Consider the following 17,497-nt stretch of genomic DNA (forward strand, 5'->3'; position numbering starts at 1 on the left):
CAGTGCTCACACAATACCAATCAGAAGAAAAATCTCTCGGCTTCAAAGCTTCAAGCTTGACTACGTTAATAATATTAATAAAACAGCAAATTGAATGTGTGGGCTAAGAGGTGGGGGGAGAAAGTGTCTTGAAATCCTCTAAAGACATCCGTCTTTGTCTTGGACTCTTGTTTCTCTTTTGATTATTGGCTCATTGAAAGTGAAGGCTAATGACAAAATAGCGGGCTAATTCCTGTAATTATGTGTGTTTGTCACAGGAAATTTGCGAATGACAGCGCTTCTTTTTCTGATCTTCAAGCCAGTAGCTTTGGGGGTGGCATTGTTACCAATAAAGCATTTAAAGACAGGTCATGAATTAGTGAGGTATGGATGTAGGTGGTAAGAGAAAAATAGCTCCCCTGGGGAATGCTTGCACAACAAAACTAACCCCTGGCCGTTAGCTACATTGTTTTGTTGTCAAGAACAATTCACATGAACAGAGAGGTGGGAAGAATTCGCAGACACGTTGTTGAGGCAAAAGCAAGAAATGAATGTCCAAAAAGGACTTAACACATATTATATTATGCCTCAAAACCCAACAGAGCAAAGAAAAAGTAAACTCCCAAAGGTTCTAAGGACTTCAGTTGTCCAACTGCTTACAGAAGCTGTCATGAGAAGAATGGGTAAATCTATCTGACCTCCATAAAAATACCTTTTGAATACCACTGTATTTTTTTTTTTACCTTTAAAATAAATGGATTCCAGCAGTAATATGAGAGTACACAAAAGGAATCTATTCTCTATTCTACTGAATAGAGACAGAGGGGTCAGACATGGGTCAGTACAGTATTTTTAAAGCAGATGCTGGCTCAATGTGCAGTTTTACCAATGACACTTTGTTTGTTATTCCATAAACTCTTGGAGTGTGGAATATTTTTTCATGGTGGATTGCTGCACATATCAGTAACCCAGGTTCTAGATCCTAGATCCCCAGGTTCTGGATCCTATTTCTGAATTTTCAAGATCAAATATGCCATAACAGGCTTCAGGGCTGCTGTATTTGGAAAAACTTCAAATGTCCATGCAAATGACATTGTCTGATGCCTGTACATGTTTACATTAGTTATGGTATAGCTGGAAGTTCATTCATTGTTTTGGGAGACCTGTAACTGATAGCTGTTTCTTTCATGATACACAAGTACAAAGCACCAGTAAACTGATGTGTTGTTGCAGGGAGCGTAGACAGAACACCCCAAATGGAATCCATTGCTGCCCTCAGTCTGCCTTAATCAGTCAATACCAGCATATGTTTGTGCGTGTGTGTGTGTGCGTGTGTGTGTGGGTGAGGTGTATGCATGTTAAGTGGCGAGGTGTACCTTTACACCTAAACACTTCAGAAGGTTACACAAATATTCAATTCAAACAAACAAATTCTAATGAACTTACATTCTGTCTGTTTTCAACCAAGTGAAGCTTTAACAAGCACAAAGTGTGTCAAGCCCCCTGTTATCGTCCTATGATTTCATTGGTTAGTCATGTAGCTCTGAACCCTGCCATTAACAGCAAGAGCGCGCGTATGTGGGAGGGCAGCTGAGCCGGCAACTAAAGGGCCACTTGGACAGTTTGGGTCCCTCCAGATTGCTGTAGCAACTACTCTACTTCATAGCTATTTGAGGGAAATCGGCCACACCTATCCAACCCTCTCACCCTGTCTCCACAGTCCCCTTCCCCTAACCCCTACACACACTCACACTCACACACACACACACACACTACATCCAAGCTAAAAACAACCTTGCCTTGTAAAGGGTTGAGTGGCTCTCTACCACCACTTCTGTCAGAATAATACACTCACTGTGTAAATGTATTCTGGTTAGTGAATAAGTTGCTGTGTTTAGTTTCATATTCCACTGGGTGAATCACTGGTGGGGGTGTTTGAGGGGAACTAAGAGAAAAAAAAAAAAATGAGGGAGATTTTGTAACCTACAAAGCACAGTAGAAACAAATGAGAGTTTTCTTCTCTTTAAAGGCTTAGCAGTTAAGTCACAAATCTACTTGTAGACATGTTAGATTGCAACATATGTCTTATTACTGTTATATTATGTTATATTACACTCAAAGTCACTTATAATTTTGTGACACTCAAATATATAATAAGGCTACTGTTTATTTAGAAAGTGTTCTGTGCTAACTAACAAAGAAATAAAATCATTAAAATGATGTGTTTACTTTTGTTGAGATGTTAAAGCTAAAATTAGCTTAGCAATGCAATCACATCAAAATTTCCAGTGTATTTCTAATATAATTTCTTCAATATGACAGGGTGATAAAGAGACACTTTAATTATGAACATGTGATAAAAGACAATTGAGAAAGTAGTTTTTTCAGTGAATATCGGCAAAAATCCAGTATCACGCACTCGTATTTGAGATTTAATACCAGCAGTGAATACATCAAATATTATGACGTGAATGTCTTTATGTTAAAATTCAACTGCTGCCACATGAAGCTCTATCATGTTTCGTAGCAATAACACGATCCTATTGTTTATTATAAATTTATAACGGGTCGATTATTGGTAGATGTTTTGTAATATTTTACAAAAGTAATAATTGGTGTGGTAGGCTAAGTCCACTAAGGGTTTTTGATCCTACTTTTCATGAATTGCAAAATTTATAAAATGTTTGGATACCACTGCATAGACAATTAATTCAAATGTTTAACAACCAAATGTTACATCGTCACCACAGAATGGTCAGCAGTAATTAACTAACTAGTTAAAACTAGTTAAGGTAACAATGTAATCGCCTCTGTTTGTATTGGACAGGTAAAACAACTCTGCATCACCTGCACAGTTCTTGTTCTGGTCACCTAAACACGAGCTCTGTTGCCTGTTCGTAGTGCTCTTATATGTCATAGGATTTCAGTTCTTCCAAAGATGTGATCATTTCATATTCAACTCTTTTATATTGCTACTACTATAGCATTCCACCTCATGTTCAACATCGTATTATCACTGCCTAATCTAAAAAAAGTAATTATTAAATATTGAAAGTATTGCTATACGGAAGCGTGCATTTCTTGCCTCTTTTTACTGCTCCTAGTGCCAGTATAATTGAGTCCACATGAGGGCAGTATTGCCTCACAAAACTCCCACTGTCTGTCCACACCACAGTCCACGATGAAGTTAAGCAGCTTTTTTCTTTCAGAGAGCTGATGTTAAATTTTCAATGGTTGTGTAATCCAGGATTAAAGGATACATGGTTTATTCATGTTTATTTGATCTTTTGTCGTTTTATCATTTTTATTTCCTTTTTGCTTATGTCTTTTGGCCTTATTCTCATTTTATCTGATTTATCTTGATTTGTTTTGTTGCTTTTTGGTAAAATATTTTGTGACATAAAGATCAGTGTTATATAAATTAAATCTGTTCATCGTTTGCCATTCATTCATATGGTGGGACCTAATATGGTGTCCAGTTCCTGAAATTTATATTTTGTTTTGCATTTGTTTCTTGATGACCAGCCATCTTATCAAAAATTTACCACCATCTTTATTTATTTATTATTTTTTTTCAGAAGGAGACCTCTCTCTGAGCAAGACTTACTTTGTTGGTCTAACAAAACGATTTTGCTCTGTAGGGATCCTTTCAGTAATGTTGTCAGACATTCTGAGTCTCAGCCTGTGAGAGGCTTTTAGTGGATGTAACTTCAACAGGAAGGAAAGGATCATGTCATAGTCACTGTAGTCATCTACTGAACCAATTCCAAAACTTACTTCAAAATCTTCTTTGAGGATTAATAGGTAGGAAAAATTCTTTGGCCGACTGAACCATTCTCAAGCCCAGCGTATTATTTGAAAAAGACTGAAAACTAAACTGAAAACGGGACACTTTCTTAACTCACACAAGTTGATGTTTCGGAGATTTGGAGATTTGGTTAAGTTAAACTGAACAGTTGACTGAATAATTGAATATTCAGACTATCAGCAGGATAGTTCTCCCTTGTGAGCCGGGTCCTGCTCAAGGTTTCTTCCTGTTAAAAGGGAGTTTTTGCTTGCCACTGTCTGCTTGCTCGGGGGTTCGGGCTCTGGGTTTCTGTAAAGCACCTAGAAACAATTTTGATTGTATAAGGTGCTATATAAATAAATAAATTGAAATTAAATTGAAATAACTATGCCTGTGCATGTAAGCATCGGTAAGTGTTGTGTTCTTACTAATCTTTGTAAACAGTAGTGTTAGCGTGCCACTTGCCACTGCAATCAAAGTAAAAAAAAAAACACAGCATAATGGAATGTTTTTTGAAATACACATACATTTTATTTTATTGACAGTGAATACCTGGCATTGATCAAAATACACTCATTACTGTGTGAGAACTGCAAGAGAACAATTAAAGTAACATTTAAGTAACTCAAGATTAAAAAAAAAAAAACTTTGTTGCATCATCAACGAAGAACTAAAAGAACACAGTGTTCATGTGTTGCTGGGATCATCCTAACTACAAGCTCAATCTGAATTAGTGTATTTTTTTTTTTTTTAGATAGTGTTAAGCAGATACTTGCACAAGATGCACGCTGGCCATACTGCCACCTCAAATCAAACTCAGTGAACCAACTTGACCTTAGACTGACTGACCAGATGTTTTGACATCTCAACTGCCGAAACATCAAACGCTGCCATAAATAGAAGGCTAATGTCAGCTACACACATCTTTATATAATTTTATCATAGCTTTAAGTATAGAGCTGCTACATAACATGTGCACCACATAATACTCAGGGTTGCACAAATTACATTGTAATTATCTAACCAAGGAAAAAACAGAAACATAGTGTTATTAAATCCTTCCACTTGATATCTATCCTCTGTGAGTACAGACTTTATTAGTTATCAGTAAGGTATGTAAGGTGCTGCCCAGCTCTGGTAGCTATGAGCTGCTATCAGTTACCAGAATTAAAATCATTCCATCCATTCCAGCTCCCAAAGCAGCCCCACCAGTCTCTAACACTGTGACAAGGCAGAGTAACAGACAGCATCATCTGCAACAACACCACCATCATCATCACCTTCATCATCTTCATCATCATTATCATCACTGTCATCGTTTGTGGTAAGCTTTTTACTAAAAGCAATCAACATTTTGTGTGTTGCTATGTTGTAAAGTCATTCCTATGTGACACATGCAGAACATGCATTGCAGAAAGAGTGCCTTGTGCAACTTTGTACACTAACCATTGAAAAGCGAGACGAGCCTCGATTCACAGTTCAAATAAAGAATCCAAGAAAAAGGCGTTAAAACAGGCTGCAAGATCTCATTTTTAACATACAAAGATCCTGGGCACACTATAGCACAAAATGAATAATATGCCTGCAGGGATTGTTGATCAATGCCAATGACTTTACAATGACTAAGCGTTTTTCTTGAGTCAAATGTTTTGCAGAAGGTTTTTGTTTTTGACAGTATTTATCACTGTAATATGTTGCTTTCTTACAGGATATTTCATGTCTACTTCCACCCTTTTCAGCTATCTTAGAGACTTGTGTGTGGTATTGTTGAGTTTTGTTAGAACATGTAACTTGTGATCAGGTATACACATCGGTCTGGAAGTATCCAGCTGCAACCGCCACAGCAGGACGGGCCGAGGCAGGTGGAAGGGCTGGTCACAGCAGAATTTCAATGGAATCAGAACAACAGCTCATGGAGACAAAGTACATCTGCACAGTGTTTTTGTGTTGAATAATCAGCACTGATTATCTCAGTATGCTTCAAACTAAGTGCTTGTCTGATTGTCTAAAAGCAATTGTCTGTAACTTTATGAAGCACAACTTGGTCGGTCCATGAAGGAGTTTGGGGAGATGCTGTCAGCCAAGACCGGACAAATTATTGCGTTGCGCTGAGGCTACAAAGACTAAGAAAGGACAGCGGCTTCTTGGAGGGAGTTACCTTGAAGCATACTGTGACCTCAACACGTGAATTTAGTGTAAAGTGTTGACATTAGCAGACTTTGCTCCTTTGAAAGAACAAAACCCCTAGCTATTATATTAGCTGTCACAAATTCAAATATACAAGCCTGCTATTGAATGGGAGATAACAACAAACAGCAAAGTGATGAAACTAGCAAGGTATCCACTGCATGATGCGGCCATTCCAAACTGGAGGGGATTTATTTCTACTGTCTTGCTGTGGTTTCTCCAGACAGAGGCAGATGAAGAGATATGTCACAGCAGTGGCTTTCAGTGAATCACTTACTTACTTAAAGCTATAAGTATGATGTCCTATGCATAGCTTATATAAGTATAAGCTATGTATAGGAGGGTGAAGGAATACTCTATATGTTCTGATGGGTGAATCTTATCACTTTCTTAATACTAGGCACTACTACTACTACTACCACTACTAGGCTTGTCATGAAGACTTCAAAAGTTAACCCTTTCATAATCTGATGGAAAGCAGGCTTTGGTAACTTTTTCATCATACTGATTTATGACTACACTCATAAACACACATAATGTTTTCTGATACACAACAGTCAGAAAATATTATAGATATGAATAATGAATTATAAGTGAATGCCCCCATAACGCATTATTGATGTGGTCTTCCAAGATTTGTTACCAAGGTTTAATATTTGAATGATTATTGCTCACTATGTCTCAGTCTTTAACACAGAAACAGCTGTTTCTGCAAATTTAATGGCTCAAGTCATTTGCAGTAGGTTGAAACTTTTGTCTTAATATTTCTTCATTACACAGCTTCCATTTCAAAACTTTTAACAGTATATGTTCCTTTTTAAGGACGGAGGTAAGTTTCTTTTGCTACTAAAATAAAAAAATAAAATAAAATAAAAACGTCAACACATCCAATCTCTGACTTTGAATGAAGACAGCAATCAAACCTGCCTTGGCCTCTCATGCTATGGCTTGTGATTAAAAAAAAAAAATGTTGACACATGTCCATATGTAAGCCAACATACACACACGCACGCACACACACACATACAGGTGCACACTTACACTCTTGGCTCTAAAGCTGTTGAAACAATGCTAAAAATCTGTACATCATACATACAATCTGTATATTTAAATACTGTATTTACAGAAATAAACATATTTCATTGTTTGTCACACCTGGATTCAAAATATTCAAGTGAGCAAGCGGCACATAGTCCACATTTAGTAATCAGAAGCATAACAAATAAAGGCAACAATTAAGCACATTTGATGGCTGTAATTTCTCTCAGGTTTAGCCTGCAGCATGTTTCACATTACTGGATACAGATTTAACTGTGGGTACTCTTAAACTGGCCTCTTTCAGAAAGCTGTAATTGTCTTTTTTGCCAGTCATTCTCCAAAGCATACCATCAATTTTTAGACTGACCGCCTATCATCCACATTGGGTTGTTGGACAAACATTCACCTTACCAATTCCTAATTTCTATGCTTCAGTAGTCCACAGTACAGAAAAAAAATGGGCGGTTGTTTGGTAACATGTATTGATACATGAGTAGGTAATCTTATTAGCATCAAGTAAGGATGTAAAAAAAAAACTTTGAAACAAGGCTCTCTGTAAATGACTAAATGGTTATACTTTTAAGGTCCCCAAGCCTGGTCTCACTCCTAAGGCATCAGCTGCCTTTGTTTTGGCACATCCCTCTACATCTTATCCAAGTACCTTTCAGTGTCTGGATGAGATCCACTTGACTTTAATGCATCCCTTCCCATCAAACAGCAGAGACACAGTTAGTGGGTGAACATAGTGGAGCGATTAGCAGTTAATGAGACAGATATGTTTTTCCTTAGGAGTTGGTGGAGACCAAAAATGGAGCTAATAGAGAATGAATATTGAATCTTCATCTGGTAAATACAAGCACGGCTCCTAATGAATGCTAATGTTGCTCCATGTCTTCTGGATATGACTAGTTTGCTCACATTAACCATCACCAAGGTGATAATATGTGGATGTTGTTTAGGGCTCAACTCTTGGTCCCATCTTTATCCACAGCCATACAGTGCTTGTTAGGATTATACTTTCTCATTATGAACAAGCTAAAAATGGAAGCTAACTGTCTGAAACGGTTTAGCCTAACTGATGGTCAAAGTACCACGTAGACTGCCATGCAATGATTACATAACTCTGATAAGAAAGATGTCTACATGTTCACTGTAGTTGATTTCTATTACTAATTGCTGTCTGGATCTAAAGTAGTACGCTTTGGGAAATGTCTGGCAGCAGTATGACGCATTAACAGCTCTACCCTATGTTGAGGTGATGCAAGTTTTGAACATGTAGTAGGTCCTTCCAGTAAGGCTTGATGAAATAACATTGTGACCATTTTGATACTTCTATCACACAAAACATTTTGCAGTGGACAGATGATCTGCTGTAATCTGACAGAAAACATTAAAAGAAAGCAAGAAGAAAGTAAAGATGGATCAAGGCAGAGAATTGATCAAACATCGACAGTGAAAAAGCTTTCATATTTCCTGTCAGGAGCTCTTAAACCTGCCTCAACAAAGCTCATGTGGGTTTGTTATGAATGTGTCAACGCGAACACTACGGAGCTCCTCAGCAAACTAGGGACGGACCTAATACACACTGAGTTCATACAGACTTCTCCTTTTTATAACAAGGATTCTACAGTATGTCAGCCTGGAACTGAGATGAAGTTTTACACTTTCATTCAAACGGTGTACCAATACACTGGAACTGAGAGTAACTGAGCCTTTAGATACATTAACATTTACCACTTTCCAGTAAATATCCCCAGCTTGTCAATGCGTGTGTGTGTGTGTGTGTGTGTGTGTGAGTGTGTGAGCAGTATGTTTGCATTTCAACTCCTTCCAACTATAATGTAACATCAACTTTTTCGTTCCCTTCTCAATGGCTTAGGAAGTCAATGCTAGCTTTGACAGTGCGTCCGGTGGACACATCCACTGCCATGGCCCGAATCTCTGTGTCACCAAACTGCATGAGTGTCTGGATCTCACGGCGTGGTGCCGTGCTTTCCGTTCCGCTCACGTCCAAGCGAAGCGTCCCACACTTCCTGACGCCAGGCTCGCTGATGAACCCTGCGCTCTCCCTCTCGGAGCAGTAGACATGGATGACAATAACCTGCTGTGAGGGCTTGGCTGGTGTATAGCTCCGCTTTACCATCTCACCCAGTGCCACGGACTGGTCGGCAGCAATGAAAGTGTCGAAGACGTCGGTACACCAGCGCGTACCATCCTTGACCAGCAGCTTCTCCGGTGGGTGCTTGCCCTCCACGAAGCGATTGAGGACGCCCACTCCGTATGTGAGGGGTGAACGGCGGACTTTAATGACACTGGGGTCCAGGCCAAACAGCACAGCACCTTTCAAAATGGTGAGGCCAACATCATGGGGTATGATGATGCGGCTACGGCCCTGGAGCATGTTTTGGACAGCTTGTTGCAACAGGGGAGACTCAGCAAAACCTCCCACTAAGAAGAGGAACTTAATGTCGCTGACCTCTGGCTTCTCAAACAGCTCGGCTGGAGGAGAAAAACAGAATCTCAATGAGGAAAATGACTGAACACATGACGCACTACATGAGTTTTTGTTGTTGTTCATACATGTACCATGTTGTGTAACAGTTAATGTATGATGAGACTGTGCCTGTCTGACTTTAAATCAGTAAATGGACTGTTCTTATATCTCAGTTATTCTAGTTATTCTATTATTTTCTTTACAACACGAGCCAGTATTCACCCAGTCACAAACATATTCATACATTGGTGGCAGAGCAGACCATGCAGGGGACCACCTGCTCATCGGAAGAGATAACCATTCACTGTGAAAACTGAGAAAAAGAAAGAACGGAAAAAAAAAAACATTCCCCAGTATGTCTTTAGCTGTTACTATGTCCAGCCATGATTTTTAGGATCTACAGTCACTTGTGATTGTTTTGAAATTGAGTAAATTACTTCACAATATTATTAAAGAAGTATTTCACAGCTGGAGGGATGGTCCTTTCACCAAACTAGGCTGTTTATGCAGTAGAAAGAAGCAAACATTTTTTTTTTAAATTGGTGGCACATGATGAGAGAAAACAGACAAAAAGGTCTGTGATTCATTTTGCATAAAATGTATATATGTAAAAAAAAATAAATACAACAACCACAATGCACAACTACTCTGGCTGGCTGGCAATGTACTGCAAATTTGGCAGTGCTTGATTTTGTTTGGTCCACTTTCCAAGAAAAACAACTAAACAGTACATTATAACATCTTTCTGGAAATATCTGAGGCAAGATACAATAAAGAAAGAGACTGAATCTTGATTTAAATTTAATCCACACTAGTTTGAAAGTTTGATCTGAGTTTCATAAGCTGCTCCTGTCACTATCCAACTGTTCATGGAGGTACACATTCAAAAAACACAACATTTTATTTCCAGCCAAAATACTTGTTTGACCACAAAGGTGAGGGTACAGTACATACTGCACACACGCAGTATGTGCCTGTGTGTGTGTGTGTGTGTGTGTTGAGGTGTTATTATAAATGTAGCTTACAGAGATGTTGGATGATGTGGTCTATGGTAGGCTTAAAGAGGGAATTCATAGCATCTGGACTCATCCTCAGCATCCCCTGAGATGACCATTTAACAAAATCCACACTGGAGAGGACAAAGAAGAGCAGTGGAGAGGAGAGAAATCAGTTATGCAGGCTACGACATTTCAGCAAACCAAGTTCATCTGCAAAACCACCATTACAACATTAAAGAGAATGAATTTCAAATACGAGTGAAAAACCAGTGAAAAACTAAGCTGTTCAGTACAATCAAATGTGTTCCTACAAAAGGTTTTCTGTATATACAACAATTACAAACAAAATAACAGCAGTATTCTCAGCAGTTGTGAAAATACAATAAAAGTTGGCTGGCCATGGGTTGAGTTGGTTAAGTATATATTTCTGCACACCAGACACACACACACACCACAAATGACATTTTTTACATTTTTTTTTTAAAGAAAGCTGAGTTCATAAAAAATGTTCATTTACTTCAATGAATCACATGATATAAATCTTGAAAATCTTCTGCACACAGATTGCACCATAGAAACAGCAAGGCAATATCTTTAGTCATTAGAATGATGAACTGCCATGCTGATTCAAAACTGTTCTGACCAATCAGAGACAAGCGGCAGCCCAGGCTCTGTGTGGACCACTGTAATCGATATTCTTGAAGGCTGTGTTCCTCAGTCCTGTCTCTTGAGGCCTACAATCGCATGCCTCTGTGTCTGCCTGTTGAATCATAAATCCTGTAAGAATCCATGCTAACCATCTGTTTTGATCCCATGTGTGTGATACATGTACAGCATGTGCACATTTAAGTGTTAATGTTAGCTTTCCAGCACAATGGGACAGACTACTTCCAGTCAGGCATCACAGGAGTCTGAGAGCACTGAGGGCTTTCAGTTTTTTTTTAATATATTTTAATGTCCCTCACTGGGACATTATGGAAATCTACACAGACATGAGACGGCCCCATTAAAATCTAGACTCCATGGTTGACCCAGAAGACAGACATTATAGTTCTCTAATGGCTGTAAGTGAAAAGTTATATCACCATTAATATCTTTTCTGTTAGCGCTGATAAACTCAAATTGATGACCAAACTTGCAGTATTTATACATTTATACTTTTCAATTTTATAATCATTTTATAATTTCAAATGAGGTAGAATCTTTATCTCAGCTTTGTATTCTACAATTGTCCATAACCATAATGTCTGTTTTCCAAGGTTTAGACAAAAGCAAAATGACCTGAAACAGTCCAAAAGCTCATAAAGCTTTACATAGTATTACAGATCATATCAGCACAATGATCAAGGCCCAATCCTTTGCTTCTGTGGAAATGTGTGGGCCAGTCAAGTTCTTCCATCCTGAACTCAAAAGTGAAGTGTATATATACACTTATACTTATATATCTAAGACACCATCCCTACTAAGCTGCTCAAAGACATTTTACCCTTACTTAGCACCTGTCTGTTACATAACAGGTTATGTACCCCAGTAGTAGCTGTAGTCAAACCTCTCCTTAAAAAGCACACACTTGACCCAGAGGTTTTAAGCAACCATAGACTTTCCATTTCTCTCAAAGATCCTTGAGAGAACAGTCACCAATCAACTACGCGACTTTCTACATAGCAATAGCTTATTTGAGGATTATCAGTCTGGCTTTAGAGCTCATCATAGCACAGAAACAGCATTGGTCAAAGTCACAAATGATCTTCTACTGGCATCAGACAAGGGATTTATCTCTGTCCTTGTACTGTTAGACCTTAGTGCTGCATTTGACACCACTGACCATTCCATCTTATTACACAGATTGGAACACCTAATTGGCATTAAAGGAACAGCATTAAGCTGGATTCAGTCCTATTTATCAGACTGATCTCAATTTGTTAATGGTGCATCGTTCATACTCACAAAAGTTAGTCACGGAGTTCCCCAAGGTTCTGTGCTCGGGCCAATATTATTCAGCCTTAATATGCTCCCCATCGTCGATAGGAAGGAAACACTCCATACGTTTTCATTGTTATGCAAATGCAATCTCCCAGTTATGGGACTAATAAAAGGATTATCTTATGACACACAACTGTACTTGTCAATGAAACCAGATGAAACAAATCAGCTAGCCAAACTTCAGACATGTCTTAAAGACATAAAAACCGGGATCACTTGCAATTTCCTATTTCTAAATTTGGACAAAACTGAAGTTATTATTCTGGGCCCTAAACACCTTAGAAACAAATTATCCAATGCTATAGCAAAGCTAGATGGCTTAGCCTTGGCCCAAGTTCCACTGTAAGGAATCTAGGAGTTATTTTTGATCAGGACATGTCCTTTAACTCACACACAGCACATATTTCAAAGACTGCATTCTTTCACCTTTGAAAGAAAGATGCACAAAAATTAGTCCATGCATTTATTACTCCCAGGCTGGATTATTGTAACTCCCTTTTATCAGGTTGCCCCAATAAGTCTCTAAAGACTCTCCAGCTAATCCAGAACGCTGCAGCACGATTACTCACAAGAACCAGCATTAGAGATCATATTTCTCCTGTATTGGCTTCTCTACACTGGCTGCCCGTAAAATCCAGCACCAGTTTAAAATTCCATAGAATAGCCCATAGTGCACATGTTCCTGTACACTATGCCAACCACTTGGTTATGGTGTTCCATGTATGCTATTCCTGCCTACATCTTACAGCCTGCTGTTCTGTGCTGAATTGTCTCAGGTGCATCTTAGCACAGCCTACACCTGGGGCCCTGTCTGGTGTAGTAGACCCCAGTCTCTATCAATCTTGTACTGATTGACTGTTCTTGTTCTGCCATGTTTAGTGCTTCTGTGCTGTCCTTCAATCCAGCCTTCTGCAGTCATTTGTAGTAGGGATGGGCGATATGGACTAAAAAATTTATCCTGATAATTTCTGGTATTAATCAAGGTGATTAATCAATCAAAAAACAGTTTTGTGATGATTTGGATGAGGGGGGTTCAGGCCTATAGTATGTATATGTATGTATATAGTATGCAGTCAATCCAGGTGGTGCACAGGTTGATCTGCCTGGTCTTGCAGTCCTGAGTGATTAATCTGCTGACCAGTAGCTGGTGCTTGCCTCCCCTGACATTGCTCCCAATTCCCTTCTGAGCCCCACTCATGTATGGAGCCATGTGCCTACTTATCTTAGCTGCTATGATGCCAGACAGGAGCTCCCATGTTGAGGCAGATTATTGGATGGAACTGTACTCTTCTGAGGATCCTTTATGATGAGTCCCATCCATCAGCAGCCGGTTCATTTGTGCTGTTAGGCACTCATGGAGTGCAGTTAGCTTCTTTATCCAGTAGGTGTGGATGAAATCAGTGCCTGGTGTTGTCCAGCTCTTCCTGACACTCTTTGTTGGTTGCCTGCCATTGTGATGGTTACTGGGTCTTGTTCTGGGAGATTGCTGTGGTCTGCTCATAAATCCACTTGTCACTGAGCATTGATGTTCTGTGATGCCTCCCTTTCCCAGATGTTCTTCCAGTACTGTTCAGTCTCAGTCCTGGTTGGATCTATTCTTATGTTACTGCCCTGCCAGCTGGGAGTAGACTTTGGATGGTTCTACTTCTCATCTGTATCTCTTCAGGCAGACAGCCAAAGTGGTGAGTTTTGATTTGGCACTCTCCAATGCCTCAGGTGTAGACTTCATCAGACTCAGACACACATGCACACACTGCTCTGTTTACTTATATGATCATTGATCATCATCTGCTATAAGGCTTAATAAATATGCAAAAACTGGGGGTGCCGCAGATCCAGACAAGACAGCAGAATGTTATGGATTTACTCACTTGCTTTTGCGTAGAGCGTGTTCCACACTGTGGCCCCTGAACTTCTTGTAGTAGTCAATGAAGGAGAACGGCAGGTTAATATTCAGGGGGTTGGTTCTATCAGGGGCTGCTGCCCTCTTCCGTGACTCAAACGCAATCATCAGGTCCACCCAGGCGGCTGGCCTCTTGATCTTGAACTGGTCGATGAAATCCTGGCCAAAGATTTTACACAGCAGCTTCTCAAATTCATAGTCAATCCCAAGAGAACCATAGGGACCACCTGGGAAAAGAGGGTATTATAACCGTGAACCCAACAGAAATAAGATGCATAAATCAAAAAAGCATTACATGTCTAAAAAACAAAGTGTTGCATGTCTTTTTACCTGAGGCCTTGTAGAGCTCCTTTAGATGTCCCTCTGGAAGACGAATCTGATGGACAGTCAGGTCCACTGTTCCACCACCACAGTCAACCACTACATAACGGTCACCTGCACAGAAAATACACAAAAATGGAACAAATAAGTATGTTGTCTCTGCGTCTTACCACAACTCACCTGTTTTTAGACACATTCTCGATACTGCTGACCTACATTTCTGTAGCTGTTGTGTCAGATGCATGTAAAAAGATGAAATATGAGAAACTGAAGGAAGTAGAGAGTGGGAAGACAAGACAGTGGATAGCAATGTTTAGATTGGACATCAGATGACTGACACAGAGAAACACATTCAAGGTCCCTCGCATTTGTTCATAACAAAATATCACAGAACTTGTGTGTAGGTGTGCAGCTGGGTTTAAAGATGGTAAAAATGGCTTTCAAAAGGTACGGAAGTCCAATGGAAATCACAGTCCATTTGAAACCACAGTTACTCATTCATTCTTAAATGTTAAGGCACCTGAAGACCTTTGGAATTTAGGCTGATCACAACTTGTCTGTCCATAACACTTTACTGACCATGTTAATTGCTGAGATTTGAGAGCATAATATCACAGTCTTATAACGCATCATGACTGCCTATACTCCTATATACTGTACACCTCAACAATCAAGTACAACAATCAAGTTAAGGACTCATATTATGCTATAACAGTCCATGCTTTATAATGCAGGGAAATGCATGACAATTTACTTACCATAAACAATGAAATGTTGTGATGAAGCATGTATTATAATAGATTCCTCAACATGTACTTCATGTTACTTAACACAATGATAACTACATGGGTTATTATAGCCTAAGTCACATCTATAATGTTTTATGACTGTTGATATGCTGCATCAGAAAACACTGTGTGTGTATGAGTATTGTCATAAAACATTATGAACGCATTACAATGCACTATGATTGCCCCCATAACACATTATAGATGTGGTGTTCATAGAAAACGCTACCAAAATTACGGTCAGTTTGAACCATGACAACTTTTCATCAAGATTGCTGAAGCAGGACATCAGTCTGTAAAGTGGTGGACTGGTTTACAGATACTTTTGGTAAAAATCTCATATTAGACATCACCTTGCAGTATATTTACAACCTGTGTGATTATCTACCTGCTGCTGTTTCTTCACCTACCTGACATATTTTTGACATATTAACATGTTTTCAGCAATTACATGAAAGGATCCATGGGCAAACACTATAAAAAATAAAACGTGAGCTAAATCAAACCAATTTCTTTTGAGAAATAAAGTTAAGAAATAAGGGCTAAAGTAAAGACATGTATGGCATCTGGACATCGAAATCTATCTAAATGGGATTACTTTTGGTCCAGCCAAAACGATTATCATATGGTGAAATAAAATATGAAAAATATCATGAAAGAGATCAAATGTAATAAAGTAGTATTAAAAATAATAACCTGTCAAGTGTTCCTGTGAATATGAAATTTTATGTGTATCTCTAGATTGTTACGGTACCTAATCTCTGTCAATATCCAAAGATAGCACCTAATCTGACAGATTGGCAGCACAGGAAACAGCAAGAGCGTTTACTGTAGAGGAATATGGAAAGGAAATCATTACAGATTAGTAAAAGAAGAGAAAGACTCTACCTTCTTCCAGCTCCGACCAAAGCTCTCCTATGACATTTTCCACCAAAAAGGTACGGCTCTGCCGGTTGCGCCGAACATGCTCCTTAGCTGGTTGTTAACAGAGAGAGAATGTTGTGGTGAGTGTGATGAGGGTGTGAAGCGTTGCTCTGAGTGAAGCTGCGCGGCTCAAATACACTTGTGTGTGAGTCAAGCGGCAGGCTGGGATGCATGTGTCCACACAGTAAGCAAGTTTTGAATTTTGTAGAAATCTGTTTAAAGTTGCTCAATGGACAACAACTTCTGAATTCAAATAAATAATGAACAGAACATTTGCGTGTTCAAATAATATATGAGTAAATACCAAGACTACCCCTCCACACAACAGAGTGACCTATCATGTTCCCCAAAGGGAGAACATGCACTGAAAGTGACATGAAATAAAACAACTAAACTCTATCAAGACACTGGCGGGTGCTGTAGCTCTAAAAATTAATCAAGAACCTTGTTTAATCAAACCTTCATCTGTCTGACTGATTTCCTAGAGAAAGCCATGCCAAGGAAGGACATCAACCCAGCAGGTTCATAATTCTACATTCATGCTCCATGAAGGAAAATATGTACATGTAACAACACCAATTTGAAGCTCAAAGTCAGCTCAACGAGTAAACATGCTTCCGCAGAGAACGTTTTGATTAAAAGAATTTTTCATTTTCCAAAGGCTAATACCTAAACACTTTCACAAAACATATTTCAACAATCACAGTCTATTGCTACAGGCTATTTAACCTGCAGTACAGTGAAGCCACGTGACTTGAAGTTGACTGGCTAACAGCAGGAAGTAAATGGCAGAGGAACATTTCCTCCTACACTGAGGAAACAATGCATAGAGGGAAGGACAACTTTTCAATTCTTATTAACTTTCCAGAGGGCATGAGAGAGGTCTACAGTGAAGATAAGGTCATCATCTCTAACATTCCGACATCCATCCATTTTCTTCCACTTATCCAGGGTCAGGTTATGGTGGCAGCAGGATAAGCAGGTTATTCCAGACATCCTCAGCAATGTGTTCTGTTGCACCTGGGGGATCCACAGGCATTTCCAGGCCAGATGACATGTGTAATGCCTCCTGCGTTAACAGTTCTGGGTCAGCCA

At 39.2% G+C, this 17,497-nt stretch overlaps 1 protein-coding gene across 5 annotated transcripts in view; it reads right to left on the reverse strand.

The window, feature by feature from the left end:
• Positions 1 to 4,272: 4,272 nt before the first annotated feature.
• The window catches only part of hspa12a (heat shock protein 12A), a 51,685-nt gene continuing 38,460 nt past the window's right edge, over positions 4,273 to 17,497 (reverse strand). For 4 of the 5 annotated variants that reach the window (XM_046402007.1, XM_046402009.1, XM_046402006.1 and 1 more), the window contains 5 exons: positions 16,367 to 16,453; positions 14,700 to 14,804; positions 14,338 to 14,596; positions 10,511 to 10,614; positions 4,273 to 9,490 (listed from right to left, as the gene is read on the reverse strand). In XM_046402007.1, the coding sequence (XP_046257963.1) occupies positions 8,859 to 9,490; positions 10,511 to 10,614; positions 14,338 to 14,596; positions 14,700 to 14,804; positions 16,367 to 16,453 (1,187 nt within the window). In that variant the 3' untranslated portion in view covers positions 4,273 to 8,858. The remainder of the gene's footprint in view (positions 9,491 to 10,510; positions 10,615 to 14,337; positions 14,597 to 14,699; positions 14,805 to 16,366; positions 16,454 to 17,497) is intronic. The other variant, XM_046402010.1, reaches the window with a different exon arrangement.

This window comes from Scatophagus argus, chromosome 10 (assembly GCF_020382885.2).
Source record: "Scatophagus argus isolate fScaArg1 chromosome 10, fScaArg1.pri, whole genome shotgun sequence".
In the NCBI taxonomy this organism is placed as follows: Eukaryota; Metazoa; Chordata; class Actinopteri; family Scatophagidae; genus Scatophagus; species Scatophagus argus.